General features: G+C 54.8%; 1 protein-coding gene across 1 annotated transcript in view; it reads right to left on the bottom strand.

Annotated features, from left to right (window-relative positions):
- The window catches only part of LOC128945514 (class II histocompatibility antigen, B-L beta chain-like), a gene marked incomplete at its 3' end in the record, with an annotated part of 67,492 nt that extends 59,512 nt beyond the window's left edge, over window positions 1-7,980 (bottom strand). The window contains exons 1-2 of the mRNA XM_054289279.1: window positions 7,845-7,980; window positions 7,096-7,365 (exon numbers count right to left, since the gene is read on the bottom strand). Of these exons, the coding sequence (XP_054145254.1) occupies window positions 7,096-7,365; window positions 7,845-7,929 (355 nt within the window). The remainder of the gene's footprint in view (window positions 1-7,095; window positions 7,366-7,844) is intronic.
- Window positions 7,981-15,742: the final 7,762 nt, after the last annotated feature.

Genomic DNA, 15,742 nt, shown 5'->3' on the forward strand with positions numbered 1-15,742 from the left:
TTGTCTGGAAAAGATTTTGAGAATATAGAAAGTATAAGGAAGATTGAAATGAAAGAGATACCTCAGTTAGTGAACAACTGGAAAACAATGGTGTGGCCAGCTGAAGGTAATCCCCTTTTGATGAAACAATTCCCTCTGCTTGCAGACAGATCCAAGGGTCAGAGCAGACCCCACTAGCTCAATAGAAGGGGTCCAAAGAGGAGTTTTTAGGGTTGAAAATGTAACACAGTATGGTGATGTAATGATTTTTACAGGCTGTATGTAAATGCTATAGGATTTGTATCTTGTACTAGATTGGTTAGTGAGAAATAGAATATTCAACACAGAAGAAGATTGATTGTATTGTAACGGGAACCTTACACTCTTAGGTTCTTCTCCTCTTACTCCCTTACCCTCTCACCCTCTCTACCCCTCTCTTCTTTCGGGCCTGCTCCGAGCTGTGCCTGGCAGCTCCAAGCAGGGCCCTGCACCCAGGCCCTTTGCATAAACCGCAAGTTCCATGTCCTGGCTGCAGAGATCTCTCGTCTCCGTCCGTCCCGACCGTCCTACCCCCCGACAGTCCTACAAACGCGCTCATCCCTTGTTTTCCCCAAACCAGGATTTCCCATTGCCAACCCCAGGGAGGCTGTGAGGAAGAGGAAGATGCCCCAGGACACTGAGGCAGGTGAGGAGGAAGTCAGTGCCCCTTTCCCCTCTGTGCTGCTCCATCTCCCAGTCCAGCATGGCCCCGGCTGCAGCTCATCCCTGGGGGGATCTCCTTGCCCTTGCCTGTGGCACGGCAGCAAATCCCATCCTGTCCTTGTCCTTCCTCCCCCAGAGCAGGAGCTGAGCATGGAGAGCAGGGAGGACAAATGCCCACGGCAGAACCTGGTGGAAGAGGCCGTTTTGAGCGGCTCCACAGCGCAGGAAGCCAACGGGGAGGAAAATCCCCGGAGATGCCGCACGAGGAGGGGCTGGAAACACAGCTGGCGGGGATCTGAGGGGGAAAGAGCCAGCCTGGGCCGGGAAGGCGGCCGGAGATGGAGCCAGAGCTCGGAGCTGGTGCTCCATGAGCAGCTCCATGTTGGGGAGAAGCCCCACACGTGCGAGGAGTGTGGGAATAGCTTCAGGTGGAAAGGCGACCTGATCAGGCACCAGAGGACCCACACTGGAGAGAAGCCCTACCAGTGCGAGGAGTGTGGGAAGAGCTTCAGCGTGAGTTCCAGCCAGAACCAGCACCATAGGACCCACACTGGGGAGAGGCGTACAAATTTTCCGAGTATGGGATGTGCTTCAGCCGGAGTTTAAGCCTGATTGTGCACCAGAGGAGCCACACTGGGGAGAGGCCCTACAAGTGCTCCGAGTGTGGGATGTGCTTCAGAGAGAGCTCCGGCCTGATCAGGCACCAGAGGACCCACACTGGGGAGAGGCCCTACGAGTGTTCCAAGTGTGCGAGGAGGTTTCCGACCAGCTCCGATCTCCTCCGGCACTATCTGAGTCACACAGAGGAGAGGCCCTTCCAGTGCCCCGACTGCGGGAAGGGATTCAAGCACAACTCCACCCTCATCACCCACCGGCACATCCACACTGGGGAGAGGCCCTACGAGTGTCCCCAGTGTGAGAAGAGCTTCTCCAGCAGCTCTAACTTGACCCAACACCAACGGAGGCACCACTAAGGGAAGCCCTGCGAGTGCCCCGAGTGTGGGCAGAGCTTCGTGCGCTGCTCCAGCTCCATTCCCCACTGGAGGAGGCACTTTGGGCACAGCTCTGGTCACTCACATTCCCTGTGATCCATGTTGGGAACACACCTGGCTGCTTTGCCTTTTGGTTTGGCCTTAATTTTCCTCTGCTTCACCTTCATCGTTTAAAAACACCCAAAACTGAGTTAAATGAAGGAAATTGATTGAATATATCTGAGGTTCCATAATTTTTCAGTTGTTTTAGAGGGAATTTAGGATTTGGGGACGTGTTCTCTGTCGAGTACTGCTTTTGCTAAGAGGAAGGAATTTGATCTCACCCTTCTTGTGTTGCTAAGAACTCCTTCCGTGACCCGAACCGCAACTCCACCCTTGGGATACCCTGTAAAAATTCCACGGCCCTTCCTGTGCCCTGCCTTTGGGGGTTAAGAAATGGATTCCCAAAGGATCAGCCCTATTCCCGCTGTATTCCAAGAGGATGAACCTGTTTCCCTGGATTCCCAGAGGATTCTGACTCTCTCACTGGTTTTTTTTTGTTTGTACTACTGCAGTTCTATTTTTAATTTTTCCTAATAAAAAGCTGTTATTTCTACTCCCATATCTTTGCCTGAGAGCTCCTTGATTTCAAAAGTATTTAATATTTTTATAGTGTATTATAATAATAATATTATTATTAATAATAATAATAATAATAATAATAATAGTAGTAGTAGTAGTAGTAGTAGTAAAAGGGAGGGAGTTTACATTTTCTGTTTCAGTGGAGGCTCCTGAAATGGGGAGACACCCCCAAGGATGGGCCATGTAAAATGGTTCCTGAAATATATAAATTATTTTATGGATATGCAACAGGCTGATGTAATTAAAACCAGATTAACTAGGGGTGTCCCCGAAAATAACTGGGGGGTCTTGGTGGCGATACCAACCTGTGCTCGATGATCCTTGTCTCCCATTACATCACCCTGTTGCATATTCATCCACATTTTGCATATCCATTAAGTACTTTACATATTCCAGGAACAAAATTGGCTTCATCCTGTTTGGGGGTCCCACCTCCCTCACAGCTCAATTTGGGGCGTCCCATCCCCCTCCAAGCTCAATTTTGGGGTCCCTCTGATTGCCTGGAAATTACCCCGCGAGGTCTCTGAGTATTTCCCGCAGTGAGAGGCCTTGGTCTGTGGCTGGCAAGTGATGAGTCAGAGTCGGGCCGGGCGCTGATTGGCTGAAAATCGCTGGGCGGGTCCAGGGCTCTGAGTTTCTGCCCCTCAACTGGATCGTCATCAGTGCCGCGCGTTCTGATTGGTCGGGATCTGTTTTGGGGTGGGGACGGGAGGAACTGGAGTTTATTTGGGGTGTGTTTGGGGTTATTTATGGACTATTTAGGGTTTATCTTGGGTTTTACTTGGTTTATTTGAAATTATTTGGGTTTATTTGGAAGTATTTGGGTTTATTTGGAAGTATTTGGGTTTGTTTGGAAGTGTTTGGATTTGTTTGGGCTTATTTGGAATTATTGGAGGTTCTTGGGGTTTATGTTGTTGTATATGGGGGTTTTATTAGATGTACTTGCAATCATTGGGTTTTTTTTACTTAATTTGGGGTGTTTTTTTGGTTTTTTGGGGTTATTTGGATTTGTTAGGGGTATTTGGGGGGACTTTTAGGTACTGTTTGGAGTTACTTGAGGTTTATTTCGAGTATTTTGGGGTTATTTGGGATATTTGGGGTCATGTGGGTTCAAAAAACTAGGAATGTTTCTCCTGCAAAAAATGTGAATTTTTCCTTATAAATTTTTCCTTAAAAAATTTTTCCCCAAAACACCAGGAATGTTCCCTTAAAAATCCCCGGCTTTTTCCAGCCAATAGCGGCGCGTCCTGCCCCAAACCATCCAATCACTGCACTTCATCTCCCAAATTAACGAATCACGGCGCACCCCGCCCCAAACCATCCGATCACCACGGGTCTCCCCTCAGGAACACCGGCCTCCCCATGCGCTGATTCAACCAACCACCACAGGTCTCCCCTCAGCTACTCCTGAATTTCTCGAGCCGAACCAACCAATCACTGGGGATCTCTCCTGAGCAATGCCTGCGTCTCATTTCTCAATCTAACCAATCACTGGGCATCTCCCCTCGACAAACCCAGCCTGCCCCGCCCCTCTCCTGTCATTCGCTGTGCTCTCTATGAAAGCAACCAATCACCGGGCGTCTCCCATCAGCAACTCCCACCCTCCCCCACGCTGCTCCAGCCAATCAGAGCCGAGCCAAAAGTGGCGCCCCCTGACCCCGGGGCTGGGCATGGAGCGGGCGCCCCCTTCCCCCTCCCCTGCCCCCCGGGACCCCCTCAGGGACCCCCAGGAGCCGCCCCGAGCTCGGGCGGGTCCTGCGGGAGGCGCTGGAGAGAGCGGGGGAGGCGCTGGGAGAGGACGGGGGGGGCTACGGGAGCTGCTGAGGAGGCGCAGGGACAGGTGAGGGGTCCTGGAGGGGTCGTGAGGGGAATTTGGGGAGGGGTCTTGAGGATGTTTGGGGGGAATTTGGGGAGGGTCTGGGGGGATCTTGAGGGGGTTTTAGCGGGGTCTGGGGTAGCTGGGGGGGTTTGGGGGGGAATTTGGGGAGGGGTCCTCGGGGGGTGTCACGATCCATCCTCACAGACGGGTTTCATGATGGTTCATGGATTTGATCTCAGGGTGCAAAAAGAACCAACACGGTACAAGGGGGTTTGCAATGATAATCGAAACAAATGCACCTTTATTGAATGACCACAGCAAAATGTGATAGAGGGATTAAGGGAGAGAAAAAGATAGAGGAACAGAGAGACAAAGAGAGAGAGAGAGAGATAAAGAGGGGGATAGTGCTGCCAAACGTAGAGACGAAGTCCTTTGGTCCAGTCCAGTCGAGGATCCACCTGTTACATCGGGGAGATCTCAAAGTCTCTCGCTAACTCAGGGGTTTTTATTATGATAACTCTATTGGAAATTGCGAGGGGGGGATACAGATACAAAAAGGAATAGATGTAACAGGTAGTCCATGCTCTCAGCAGTAAGCGTGAGCCATTGTCTTCTTGGTCCAGGGGTCACAACCTGCAGGCAAACATTTCGCTTTGGTCAGCTTGCCTCCTCCACACACCTGCCCCGGGCTAGGGGTTTCAGTCCCAGTCCTTGGAAGGAGCAGAGGGGCCTTTTCACATGGGGGTTCCGTGTCTCAGTCCTTGATGGAGAGGCTCCTTCCATCTCAGTCTGTCTGTCCCGGTGGTTGTAAAACAGGTGAGGGTCTTCTGTGGGGGGACCACCTGAAACTGAGGAGAAGTCCAGCCAGGCCGAGAGGTGGGACAGCTCCCAAGGCTGTTGTTGCACAAAGGGCACGGTGCCCCCTTCTTCTCCTCCTTGGGCTCAGTGTAGCATACAGCAAACAACAGCTGTGAAAACAGCAACTGAACACTGCTCTGGGGTCTCTGGGTCTTGTGGCATGTGACTTTCTCCTACAGAGGAGACGGGGGAGAGGCGGGGTGTCTTCTCTCCAGTGGTCCTCAAATGACAATCGTGAGGCAGATGAGGGAAAATTCAGACAGACTCTAACAAGCCACCACCCTTTGTCCCCCTCCCTTTTTCCAAACCCCTCCCCATCGCCTCCCAATAAACGGCCCCGGGCCCAACTGGGAAGCTTTATTGGGAGCACTGGGAGCAGGCACTGGGCAGGAGCAGAGCACCAGCGGGGCTGGGGGTGATACGGGACCCCCCCAAAATCGGCGGAGCGGGAACGGAGCGGGGGGTCCCGGCCGGGCCCGAGCCCACGGGGAGGGGCTGCGGCCGCCGCCGGCTCAGGAGCTCTGTGGGCAGAGAAAAGGGGGTGACACCGGGCTGGGGGCCCGGCGGGAGCGCACACGCTCCGCCACGGGGGGGACGCCACTCCCGGCACCCGCCCTGACCTTCTTGAGCAGGGAGAAGCCGAGCCCCAGCGCCAGGAAGACCAAGCCTAAGACAAAGCCCCCGATACCCATCAGCATCTTGCTGCGGGCAGCGTCCGGCGGCATCTCTGGGGGGTCCGCAGGGCTCAGCGCCCCCAAAACCTCTCACCGACACCCCGAGCCCCTCCCAGCGCCCTCCCTGTGGCCCCCGGCCCAGCCAGGGCCCCCTGAAACCTCCCCTCGATCCCTTTTTGTCCTGGCCAGGAGCCACCAAAGCCCCTCCCGTCCCTCTCAGCATCCCACAGCCCCCTCCCAGTTGCCCCCAGCGCCCCAGGACCCCCAAAGCCTCTCGCAGTCCCTTGGCAGCCCCAGCAGGACTCAGCCAGAGCCCTCCCAGGCTGTGCCCAGCACAACCGAGCTCATGGTGAGCCCCGCTTTGCCATCGCCGATCTCCTTCCAGCCCCTCGGGGCTCACTGCGATCCCTCCCAGTCACACCCAGCACCCCCAAACTCCCTCCCAGTGCCCACCAGGACCCCTCCAACCCCATCCCAGCCTCCCCAGCATCCCCCAAACCCCTTCCCAGCCCTTGCCCAGCCCCCAGCCCCTCTCCCAGCTCCAGCCCGGCTCTCTCCAGCTCCCTCCCAGTGGCTCCCAGTACAGCCCAGCGGCTGTGCCAGCGCCCCCAGGGGCTCCCCCGTACCCCAGTGCCGCCTCAGGGGCTGCTCCAGGCTGACGTGCTCCACCTGGCAGCTGTAGCTGAGCCCGCGCCGGGGTGGCGTTTCCAGCAGCACCAGCAGCTGGTAGGTCCAGTCCCCGTTGGGGACCACGTCGGTGGCCACCACGTGCTCCGAGAGCTCCTGCTGGCCCTGGAACCACCTCACCTGGATGGCAGCAGGGTAGAAATCCATCACGGAGCAGAGCAGACGGCCGGGGCCAGGCTGGGAGCTCGAGGGGGGCACCACCGAGATGGACACGCTGGGGGGCACTGGGGGCTGGGATCAGCTGGGGGGCACTGGGAGAGAGAGGGGAGGGCTGGGCTGGGCTGGAGAGGGACTGGGATAGACTGGAATGGACTGGGAAGGGACTGGGAGCGATTGGGAGTGACTGGGAGTGACAAGGAATGGCCAGGGGAAAGTGGTGGGAGGGACTGGGGATGGGCTCGGATGGACTGGGAATGTTTTGGGAGGGAGTGGGAGGGACTGGGAGGGAGTTGGGTGGCACTGAGAGAGGTGGGAGGGGATGGGGGTGCACTGGGAGAGAGGGTGGACGTCTGAGAGCGAACTGTGAGTGAACTGGGAATAGATTGGGAATTGATTTGGAGTGGCTGGGTGGGGCTGGGAATAAACTGGGAGGGATTGGGAATGAACTGGAGACGATTGGGAGGGACTGGTAAGGGACAGGAAGCCCCGGGGATGGGCACAAGGAGGGCTGGGGGCTCTGGGGAGATTCCCAGGGAGGTTTTGAGGGCCTCCAGGGTCATTGGCAGGGCAGGGCCCGAGGGGACACGCTCTGCCCCGCGCTCACCTCGGCGCTCCACAGTGATCGGGGTGTAATAGTCGTAGTTGTACCGGCAGTACCAGTCCACCGCGGTCCGTGCGTACTCCAGTCTAGCCGGGTCGCTGTTCATCTTCCTGGCAAACCTCTCCCCATAGGGGGTGAACCCCACGTGCAGCCCCACGTCGCTGTCGAACATCACGAACTGCTCCCGGTTGTAGATGTACCTCTCCACGAACCTTACCCTCTCCGTGCCGTTAATGAAGTAACACTCGCACTTAAACATGAGCTGAAACACCCCTGTGTGTGCAGGACACTGCTCAGGGGGCGCCCCCCGCTCCGCACCCCCAGAGCTCCGGGGCCCACCCCGGATCCCCGCTCCGCCCCTCCTGTGCCCCACGGCCGCCATGGGACCCTCCTGCCCGCGCTGCCGCTTCCTCTTTGCCGCCCTTCCCCCATTTCCCCTTTCATATCCTCTCCCCTCCCACCTCTGGCCGCTCCCAAAATCACTTTTGGGGTCCCATTTCCCCATTTTCCCCATTTTCCCACAAATCCCTCAATCTCCAGCCTCCCTCCCGCTCAGTTTTGGGGTTCCCCCGTCCTCTTTTCCCCCCTTCCCCACCCTCTCCCACCCCTCCCTCTCCTCCCCGCATCCCTCAGCCCCTCCCGCTCTCCCTTTGGGGGGTCCCCCCCTCCTCCCCCTCCATTCCGGGCTCCCCCCTTCGCCCTCTTTTCCCCCTTCTCCCCCACTGTCCCAGCGCCTCCCGCCCCCCGCTCACCCGAGAGCTCCGCGCCCGCAGTCGGGGGGGCTCCCAGCACCACCAGTGCCACCAGCAGGGCCCCAGCTGCCGCCCCTCGCCCCATGGCCGGGGCCGGGCAGGGAGCAGCAGCCCCAAAGCAGCCGCGCTGCGCTGGGAGCGCTAGTCCGGAGCAGGGCGGGCTCGGCAGCGCCGCGCGCTCTCATTGGCTGCCGCCGCTTCTGGGCAGCGATCGGCCACGGGCTCTGCCCGGCAACCGATGAGGCAATCCAACGCCCCGAGCTCTCATTGGCTGTGCCGCCTCCTGCCTGCGCTGCCATTGGCTGAGGCCTTTCCGGGACGCTGCAGCCCCGGGCTGGGGGTTTTTTTGGGTAGGGGGAACCTTGGGGCGCTGGGCAGGTGGGAGCGCAGGTGAGCCCAGCAATGCGTGCCCAGGTGCGCGGCATCTCAGGGCTGCCCGTGGCGAGCGGTGACGCTGGCCCGATGCCAGGCACCCCCAGAACCGCTCTGTCCCTTCCACCCGCAGCCGCACAGGGACAGAAAATGGAACCGAGGGTTCCTGCGTGGGGACAAGGACCGGGAGAGATCCCTCAGCAAATCCCTCACGGGCACAAACAGACCCGGCCTGGGAACACGGAAGGAATTTATTATCAACCAAATCACAGCAGCACAAGGAGAAGGGAAAGAAATCTCTCCAACACCTTCCCCCTGCCCAACATGGATCACCCAGAACAGGGGTCACGAGGGCTCTGCCCAACGGGGGTCACTGGGTATCATCCAGCGTGGATCCTCCCATGGGGGATGGAGCTGGAGCAGCGCACGAAGCTCTTCCCACACTCGGGACACTCGCAGGGCCTCTCCCTGGTGTGGAAGTGCTGGTGAGTGATGATCTCTGAATCCCACCTGAAGCTCTTCTGACATTCCAAGCACTCCTAGGGCCATTCCCCAGTGTGGATCTTGTGGTGCTTGCTGAGGTCAGAGGTCCCCCTGAAGCTCTTCCCACTTTCCCCACACCCCCAGGCCCTCTCCCCAGTGTGGGTGTTCAGGTGTTCCATCAGGGTGGAGCTGGAGCTGAAACCCTTCCCACATTCCAAGCACTTGTGGGGCTTCTCTCTGCCATGAGGCTCCACCAGCTCTGAGCTCTGGCTGCATCTCCGGCCGCCTTCCTGGCTCAGGGGGGCTCTTTCCTCCTCACCCCTCCCAGGGCTGGGTTTGCAGCCCCTCCTCGTGAGGGATCTCTGGGGCTTTTCCTCCTCCTCCATCTGGCCACAGCTTGGTAGTGACAAACCCTGGTTTGGGGGAAACCAAGGTGGGAGCGCCTTGGAGTAGAGGCTCCTCCTGTCCAGGTCTGTCTCTAGAACTCAGCAGGATTCTTGTGTCCATGAAAATCTCCACATATCAAGATTCAGACCAGAAAAGCTCTGCCAGGAGTTCCCTATTGCAGATCTCTCCACTTTTGGGGTTCCAGAGGTTTGCTTTCCTTGGGATCATGGGGGTCCAATGGTTCCAGGGGTTCTCCATTCTCCAGTGTCCTGCTTAGGGATGATCCAGGGGCTTTTCAGGGTCCATGGGGGCCCTTCTACCCTGATATTTTACTTTGAGGTCCCAGGGATCCCTCCTCTCCAGGCTCCCTCCCTTTCCAGTCTGCCGGGGTCCCCCAGCTCTGGGATCGCCCCTCTCTGCTCTCCCCACTCTGGGGGTCCCAGGGGTTCCCCTCCTCTGCTCTCCCGAGGGTCCCCAGGACCAATGTCCTCCCCTGCCCATACGGGGCAATGGCCACGTGGGCCCCCAAAGATCCCCCAAGGGGCTCAGCTTTGGGCTCCTGCAAGATCCAAACCTACACACACAGAGAAAAAAACCTCCCAGAGACACCAGATGATATTTGGGGTCAATTTCACAATCTGCGAGCTCCAAACATACCCCAATAAAAAACCCTCTCAGGGACCCCCCGATGGATTTGGGACGAGCTCCCTCTCCCAGCTCACCTGCAGGACGAGCTTGGGGTGATGGTCCCGCGGCTGCGGCCACAGGCGGCACTGCAACCTCCTGTTCCTCCTGTTCCTGCTCCTGCTCCTCCTCTTCCTGCTCCTCCTTTTCCTCTCTCCCTCCTCCTCCTCCTTCCTAATCCCACCTCCTCCCCAGTTCCTGCCTTCTGTGTATTTACAGTGGGGAGCCTTGCTTGTTTTCAGAACTAGAACAAAGATCCCAGATGGAACAAGGCTTGCTGCTTTTAGTCAGAAGTATCTGTGACTAAAGGTCACGTTTCCTTTGGTTTGGTGCCGTCCTTGTGCCTCCTCAGTGTTCAGGCTGGGCTATGGTGTGTCCTTGTTTGCTGCATTTTCTGAGTTCCTCTTGCACTCTTTGGGCCATAGGCTGTGCCCTGGGAGGGTTCTTTGTGCTCCTTTGTGACGCAGGAGAACCTTCCAGGCGGTTTCTGCGTGAGCTGCTGCTGGGATGTCACAGGAACAGCGCCACGTCCCCGTGGTGTTCCCATTGTTGTGGGACACGGAGGCCTCAGTGCCCAGAGTGGCTCTGGGCTCGTTGCCGGAGGATCCTCCTGCCTGAGGCATTCTCAGCAGCCAGCCCAGCCCTGACGGGTGTCCTTCTGGGCTTGCAGGTGTTATGTTTGCCCAATTATCCCATCATAATAAAAAACCAAACAATATTTAAGTTAGCAGCAATTTTAATTAAATAGTTTAGAAAATATATAAATAAGGGATAATTTGGTTCAAATAATAGCACATAAGCAAAAAGAACCGCGGGGTACGGAGGGCAGGGTTCAATGACCCTTGCCACTTCATGTACAAGCTTGCCAAGTGAAAGTCACCCCTTATATGCCATGTGCAAACGCCATCTCCTCCAATATTTTGTTCGTCACTTTTCTGTCTCCGCCCTCCTCACTACCTTTACCACGCATGCACCACCACTCGGTTTGGTGGTTGCACAAGTCTTTAGGGGTCGTCACTGATGAAGGCCCTATAGTCTTCTTCGTTGTCCTTTAATTCACCTTTGGGTTACACATGCACACCAAGCCAGTACAATGTAAGCCAAGACTAACGTATCACTGCATCTACATATCAAGGCAATAAATCCCTTATAATTAGCATTTTCTTGGGACCCAACCGGGTTCTTGCTCATTTTTAGCAACTGTACCTTCAGCTTCTTTCCTGTGGTCCTTCCTTCTGCTGGGAAGGGGGGGTGGAGCCCCTCCTCTCCCTCTCCTCCTTGGCATTACAACTTTTAACTATCAACTATTTTATTATTCTCAAATATTAATTACTGTATCAATATTGATTACTGTTTCAATTTTTATCAGCACGAATCATACCTATTTATCATCCCCCATTTCTCTTTTTGATCATTATTATTTGTGCTGTATTTAAAAAGCTGTGCCCTGATATCTTTTATATTTTTCAGAATTTTGGTTTCCTCGTTGTCTCTTTTCATCTTCAAACTTTTCCAGCATTTCTATTACTGCTTCTAGTCTTTCACACTCTCTTTCAAGTTTAGTTAGCATTTCCTGGTTTATTTCTATCTTTTTAGGTCCTTGTTCCTTAACAGGGGTCAATTTAGCTTTTAATACCATTATAGATCTTGATTTTCCTTTTTCTGCTGATTCTGAATCTAGAGACGTTGTAATCTGCATCTTTTGAATCACTGAGTGAATTAGCCTAATAAAACACAAAATCATACAAGGCAGAAACAGAAGTCCCAGAATTGAGCATAACAACATGAACTCTAACTTTTTTCTCCAAACACTTCCAAAGAGGTTACCCCACCAATCTGCTTTCAAGATTGAATTCCACTTTTGTAGTGGCACATGAGCTGCTCTTTTAATTTCCTCTACAAGTTTTGTGATAGCTTCCCCATAATCATCAATTTCTACACAGCACTTAAATTCATTAAATCTCCCACAAGCTCCTCCTTCTTTTGCTAACATATAGTCTAGGGCAATCCTGTTTTGGTACACAAACGCCCGCATTTGTGTATATTGCCTGGCCAACATTTTTAAAGCGTCAGAGGTGTGATTTGACACCACTTCCACTAGTGCTTGGAGCCTTATTAATTTATTCAACAGGTAAATTGGGGTCCTATGTCCCCATGACCCATCCTGAGCCCATGTTGCTGGGTCATAATATGCTATAATTTGTTCTGCAGGCCATTCGTCCTCCTCCCATTTTTGATTCCCTCCTGCTGGTGGAAAATTTAAATTCAAATCTCCTTTATTCCACTGCAGGGTTTCATACAGTGGAGTTCCTAGCACATTGCTCCTAGACCTCAGTAGAACAAAGAAGGAGGGTTGTATTACTCCCAAAGTACAGGTTCCTCCCCATTTTTGAGGTAACACACTGTATACTCGTTGCTCACAAATCCAATATATCTCATCTGAGGGTTTCCATTTCTTATCAGTTTTCTCCGGTTGTTCCCAATAAGACCTCAGGCTGTCGATGGATTGGTGGGGGTTAACTCCAGGACTTCTGTACCAGCATAAATTAATCTGTTCATCCCATTCACAATTTATTTCTTTTATTGGTCCCCAATATCCAACGGGGTTTTCAGGTCGCTAAATTTTTGAACGATCCATATTAATCACCAGTGTGGATTTACAAGGAGTATGCCCTACTATTTTAATAAATTTCCTTCCTTCTTGAGTTATACAAATGATTCCAATTACTTGATGGCTTAAAATCCATCCTTCAGGTCTCTTCAATGTTCCAGAAATTTGGGTATGGTTCCATTTTAAAAATTGCTCTGGAGCTAAGCTCTCACCTTTCCACGGCCATCTTTCAGCCATTTTTAGACCTCCACAAATCCAGCATTTTGATAATCCTAATTCTGTACCAATCTCTTTTTGTAGTGTGTTCTGTTAATTTGTTTAATTGCTCCCCCATTTTCTGTATTGTTCCCCCATTTTCTGTAATGGTTCTGCCCTCCCAGTTTTTCCCGCCTTAGCTTTGTCAATTATTATGTTCCCATTGCAACTCCCACCATGGTATTGTCTGTCATTTGGTCACCTTGGTTACTCCCGCCACAGTTTATGTCAATCCTCTCTGTTATATGATTTCCCCTTTCACTGTGTTTCCTTATATGTGAATTTTTTCTCCTCCCTGGACCCAGTCAATCACTCCCCACTCCTCCTCGTTTGCCAGAATCTTCTGTGCTTAGGGAGACTTGATTGGCTGTGGCTCCGGGGCCCCTCCTTTACATTGTTTCTATTGGGTTTTTCCTCATGTCAGTTATCCTAAGTTCACTCCCCTACCTTCCCCTATTGGTCCTTTGTAAACCCCTCCCTGGGATCCCTCCTCCCCTTTATAACCCTGTTGCACTCTCTGTTCTTGGTCACACGCTGGTAGACACATTAGATTCAACACCTGGGTGTCTGTCACTCCTTGGTTGACAATAAATCTGAGAAGTCCCCAAGTAAAGAGTGTCCAGACTCTTTACTCTCGTTGGCCAGCAGCGATTCCATCCGCTGTGAGCACAGCCCGAAGCCTTCTGACGCCGAGGGGTGCTCCCACATTTGCAGCTGGGTGTTGGCCGCCCTCCTGCTAGCCGGACACCTGACTTTAAGGCCACACCTCGCTGCAGTTTGGTGTCCAACGTTGGGGCCTGGATTACGGCCGGACGCCTTGCCGTTTGGACCGACGGACCCCACGGACGGATTCCTTAGAGTCCACTGGCCACCAAACTACCCTCAGTTGCCGCAGACTCCGTTTTAGGGGTAGCGCTCCTGGGGGACCCGAAGTCGGAACTCCCTGCACCTGTGGAGGACTTTGGAAGACGAGAGCCACTCGCCCGGGTTTTCTTTTGTGCCGCCGCTGGGTCAGGTAAGCCCCAGACTTGGTGGTTTCCCCCCTGCCTTTTTAACCCTCCCTTGGAGTTTATGCCCTGCTCTGGGGACCACTCCCTACCCTTTTCCCAAGAGGGCTGAAATCCCAAGCGGTTTCAGCTCCCGCGTGGCGATCTTGTGCTGCCATAAGCCTGGCGGATGCCGCCCGTCCTGTCTGCTCCGGCGCCGCGCAGAGTTACCGCGTGGCATGGGGGGGCCGGCAGACACTGCCTGCCATTTCCGCTTTTCGCGTGCACGGCTCTGCCACTTTTTGTGCGCCGTGGGAAGCCTAGCAGACTCCGCCCGCCGTGCCACGGAGCCCTCTGCTGCTTTTCGTGCTCGCGGTTTCCCTGTACAGCGGCGCTGGGGCGGGCTTCGGGCACTCTCGGTGTGGCGCTGAGCGGCTGCTGCGGGTATTTCAGCGCGGGGCGGCTTTTCCGCACGGGTCGGCATGGCGCGGTCATCCACCCCCCCCACCGCGTGGCGCGCTGCCCCTCCCCCCCCCCTGCTTTTTGCGCGGTTTTGGAGCGGGGCAGGGTCGCCGTGGCTTTCAGCGCGGGCAGTACTGCTCTCAGTCTCCCCGGGACTCCCCGGGAGCCCCGGCGGAGCCCCGGTCTTTTGGGGACAGCCCTCTCCCCCTTGTTTTTTATTTTTCCTTTCCCGCGGGGTCTGAATCCCCAGACTTGGGGCCAGACCTCACTGCCCAACATCCTTCCTTTCCTCGAGTTGAAACCCCAGACTTGGGGACAGCGAGGGGAGCAGGGGTCAGTGGCGTGTACCTAATTGTTTTAATTTTCGTTTTTCTGGGTGGGTGGAGTGCAACATCAAGAGTTCTAGATCCCTTTAAGGTAGCATTGTCGAGTGCTTCTTAGAGGTTAGACCATGGGTGCAGGTCTGAGCAGGACTCAAATGAGAGTCTACTGTGTTGTTAAGGGTTTGTTGCTTGGGGGAGGGTCTCAAGCCCCCGAAAAGGAGTTGAAAATGTTAATTAAGTGGGTCTTTTCTCAGGTCCCCGAGGTTTCCCCAGAAATTGCGAAGGAGCCATGGTTTTGGGCAGCTGTTGTAGCAAAATTAGAGCAGGCGGCCGACTCTGGGGAAACCCAATTATCTATCGTGGCATACTGGGTGGGCAGAGTGTTAACCTCACTCTGACCGCCCGGGGAACTGAAGGAAAGTCCATCGCATTTAAGTTTGGTCCCCAGTTCTCCCAGTTGTTGTGTTCCTATCCCTCATTCCTCACCCTCTTCCCTCAGGCAGGAGCCCTTGGGAGGGATTCTTAAGGCCAACAAGAAGCAGGGGGTTCACCTTGCCCCTGCTCCCTCTCGACCGGCTCAGCCACCTCCTCCGAAGAGTCCTGGCCAGTCTCTTCGGAGCCCTCCTCCCTATCCCTCTGCCCCTCTCCCTAAGTCCCCAGTTGCCACTCCTAAGTTTGTCAGAATCGATGAACTGGCTCAAGATGGCTCACAGGGAGCACAAAATGGCGGAGACCTCATGGTTTTTCCCGCCACGACCCCTTCTCCCTCCCACAATCCTTCCCTTGATCTATCCCCTTCTCCTGTTTCCCCTCCCTCCGTTCCTCCCCCTGCTCCTCCCCCTACTCTGCCCATGGCTCTGCCTCCCGCAAACTCCTCCCTAAATCCTCCTCCCTATTCCACCCTGCCTCTGAACTCCACCCCGGAGGTGGAGAAAACCAACTTGCCAGGCACAAGCCAGTGCCCCTCCCAAGTGCCAAGCCCCGCCTCAGCCTTCCTCCTTTCCGGTTCCCACGCTCCTCCTTCCGGTTCCCACGCTTTGTGTTCCGGGGGGGAGGGGGGGAGGGGTGGATGACCGGAAGCCAGGACAAGCACCTTTATTGGAAGCTGCCCCGGTTACATACCGCCTCAGCGGGGAGGGGAGTTCTCAGGCTCAATGGGTGTCGCTTGTACAGGCCTAGATCAAGGAACTGTGCAAGGTCCAGAGGGAGTTCTCCCGGGAATCGGAGTATTTCTGGGGTCTCCTTCGCTTGGTCCTTGCTCCAGGAGATCTGGTGCCGGTGGACCTGAGGGCTCTCTTCTCTAGCCTTTTTGGGCCCATGGAGTTTAGGGTCTGG

Source organism: Melozone crissalis, unplaced genomic scaffold (assembly GCF_028551555.1).
Source record: "Melozone crissalis strain CALT ecotype California unplaced genomic scaffold, PUWL_Pcris_2 ptg000066l_1, whole genome shotgun sequence".
Lineage (NCBI taxonomy): Eukaryota > Metazoa > Chordata > Aves > Passeriformes > Passerellidae > Melozone > Melozone crissalis.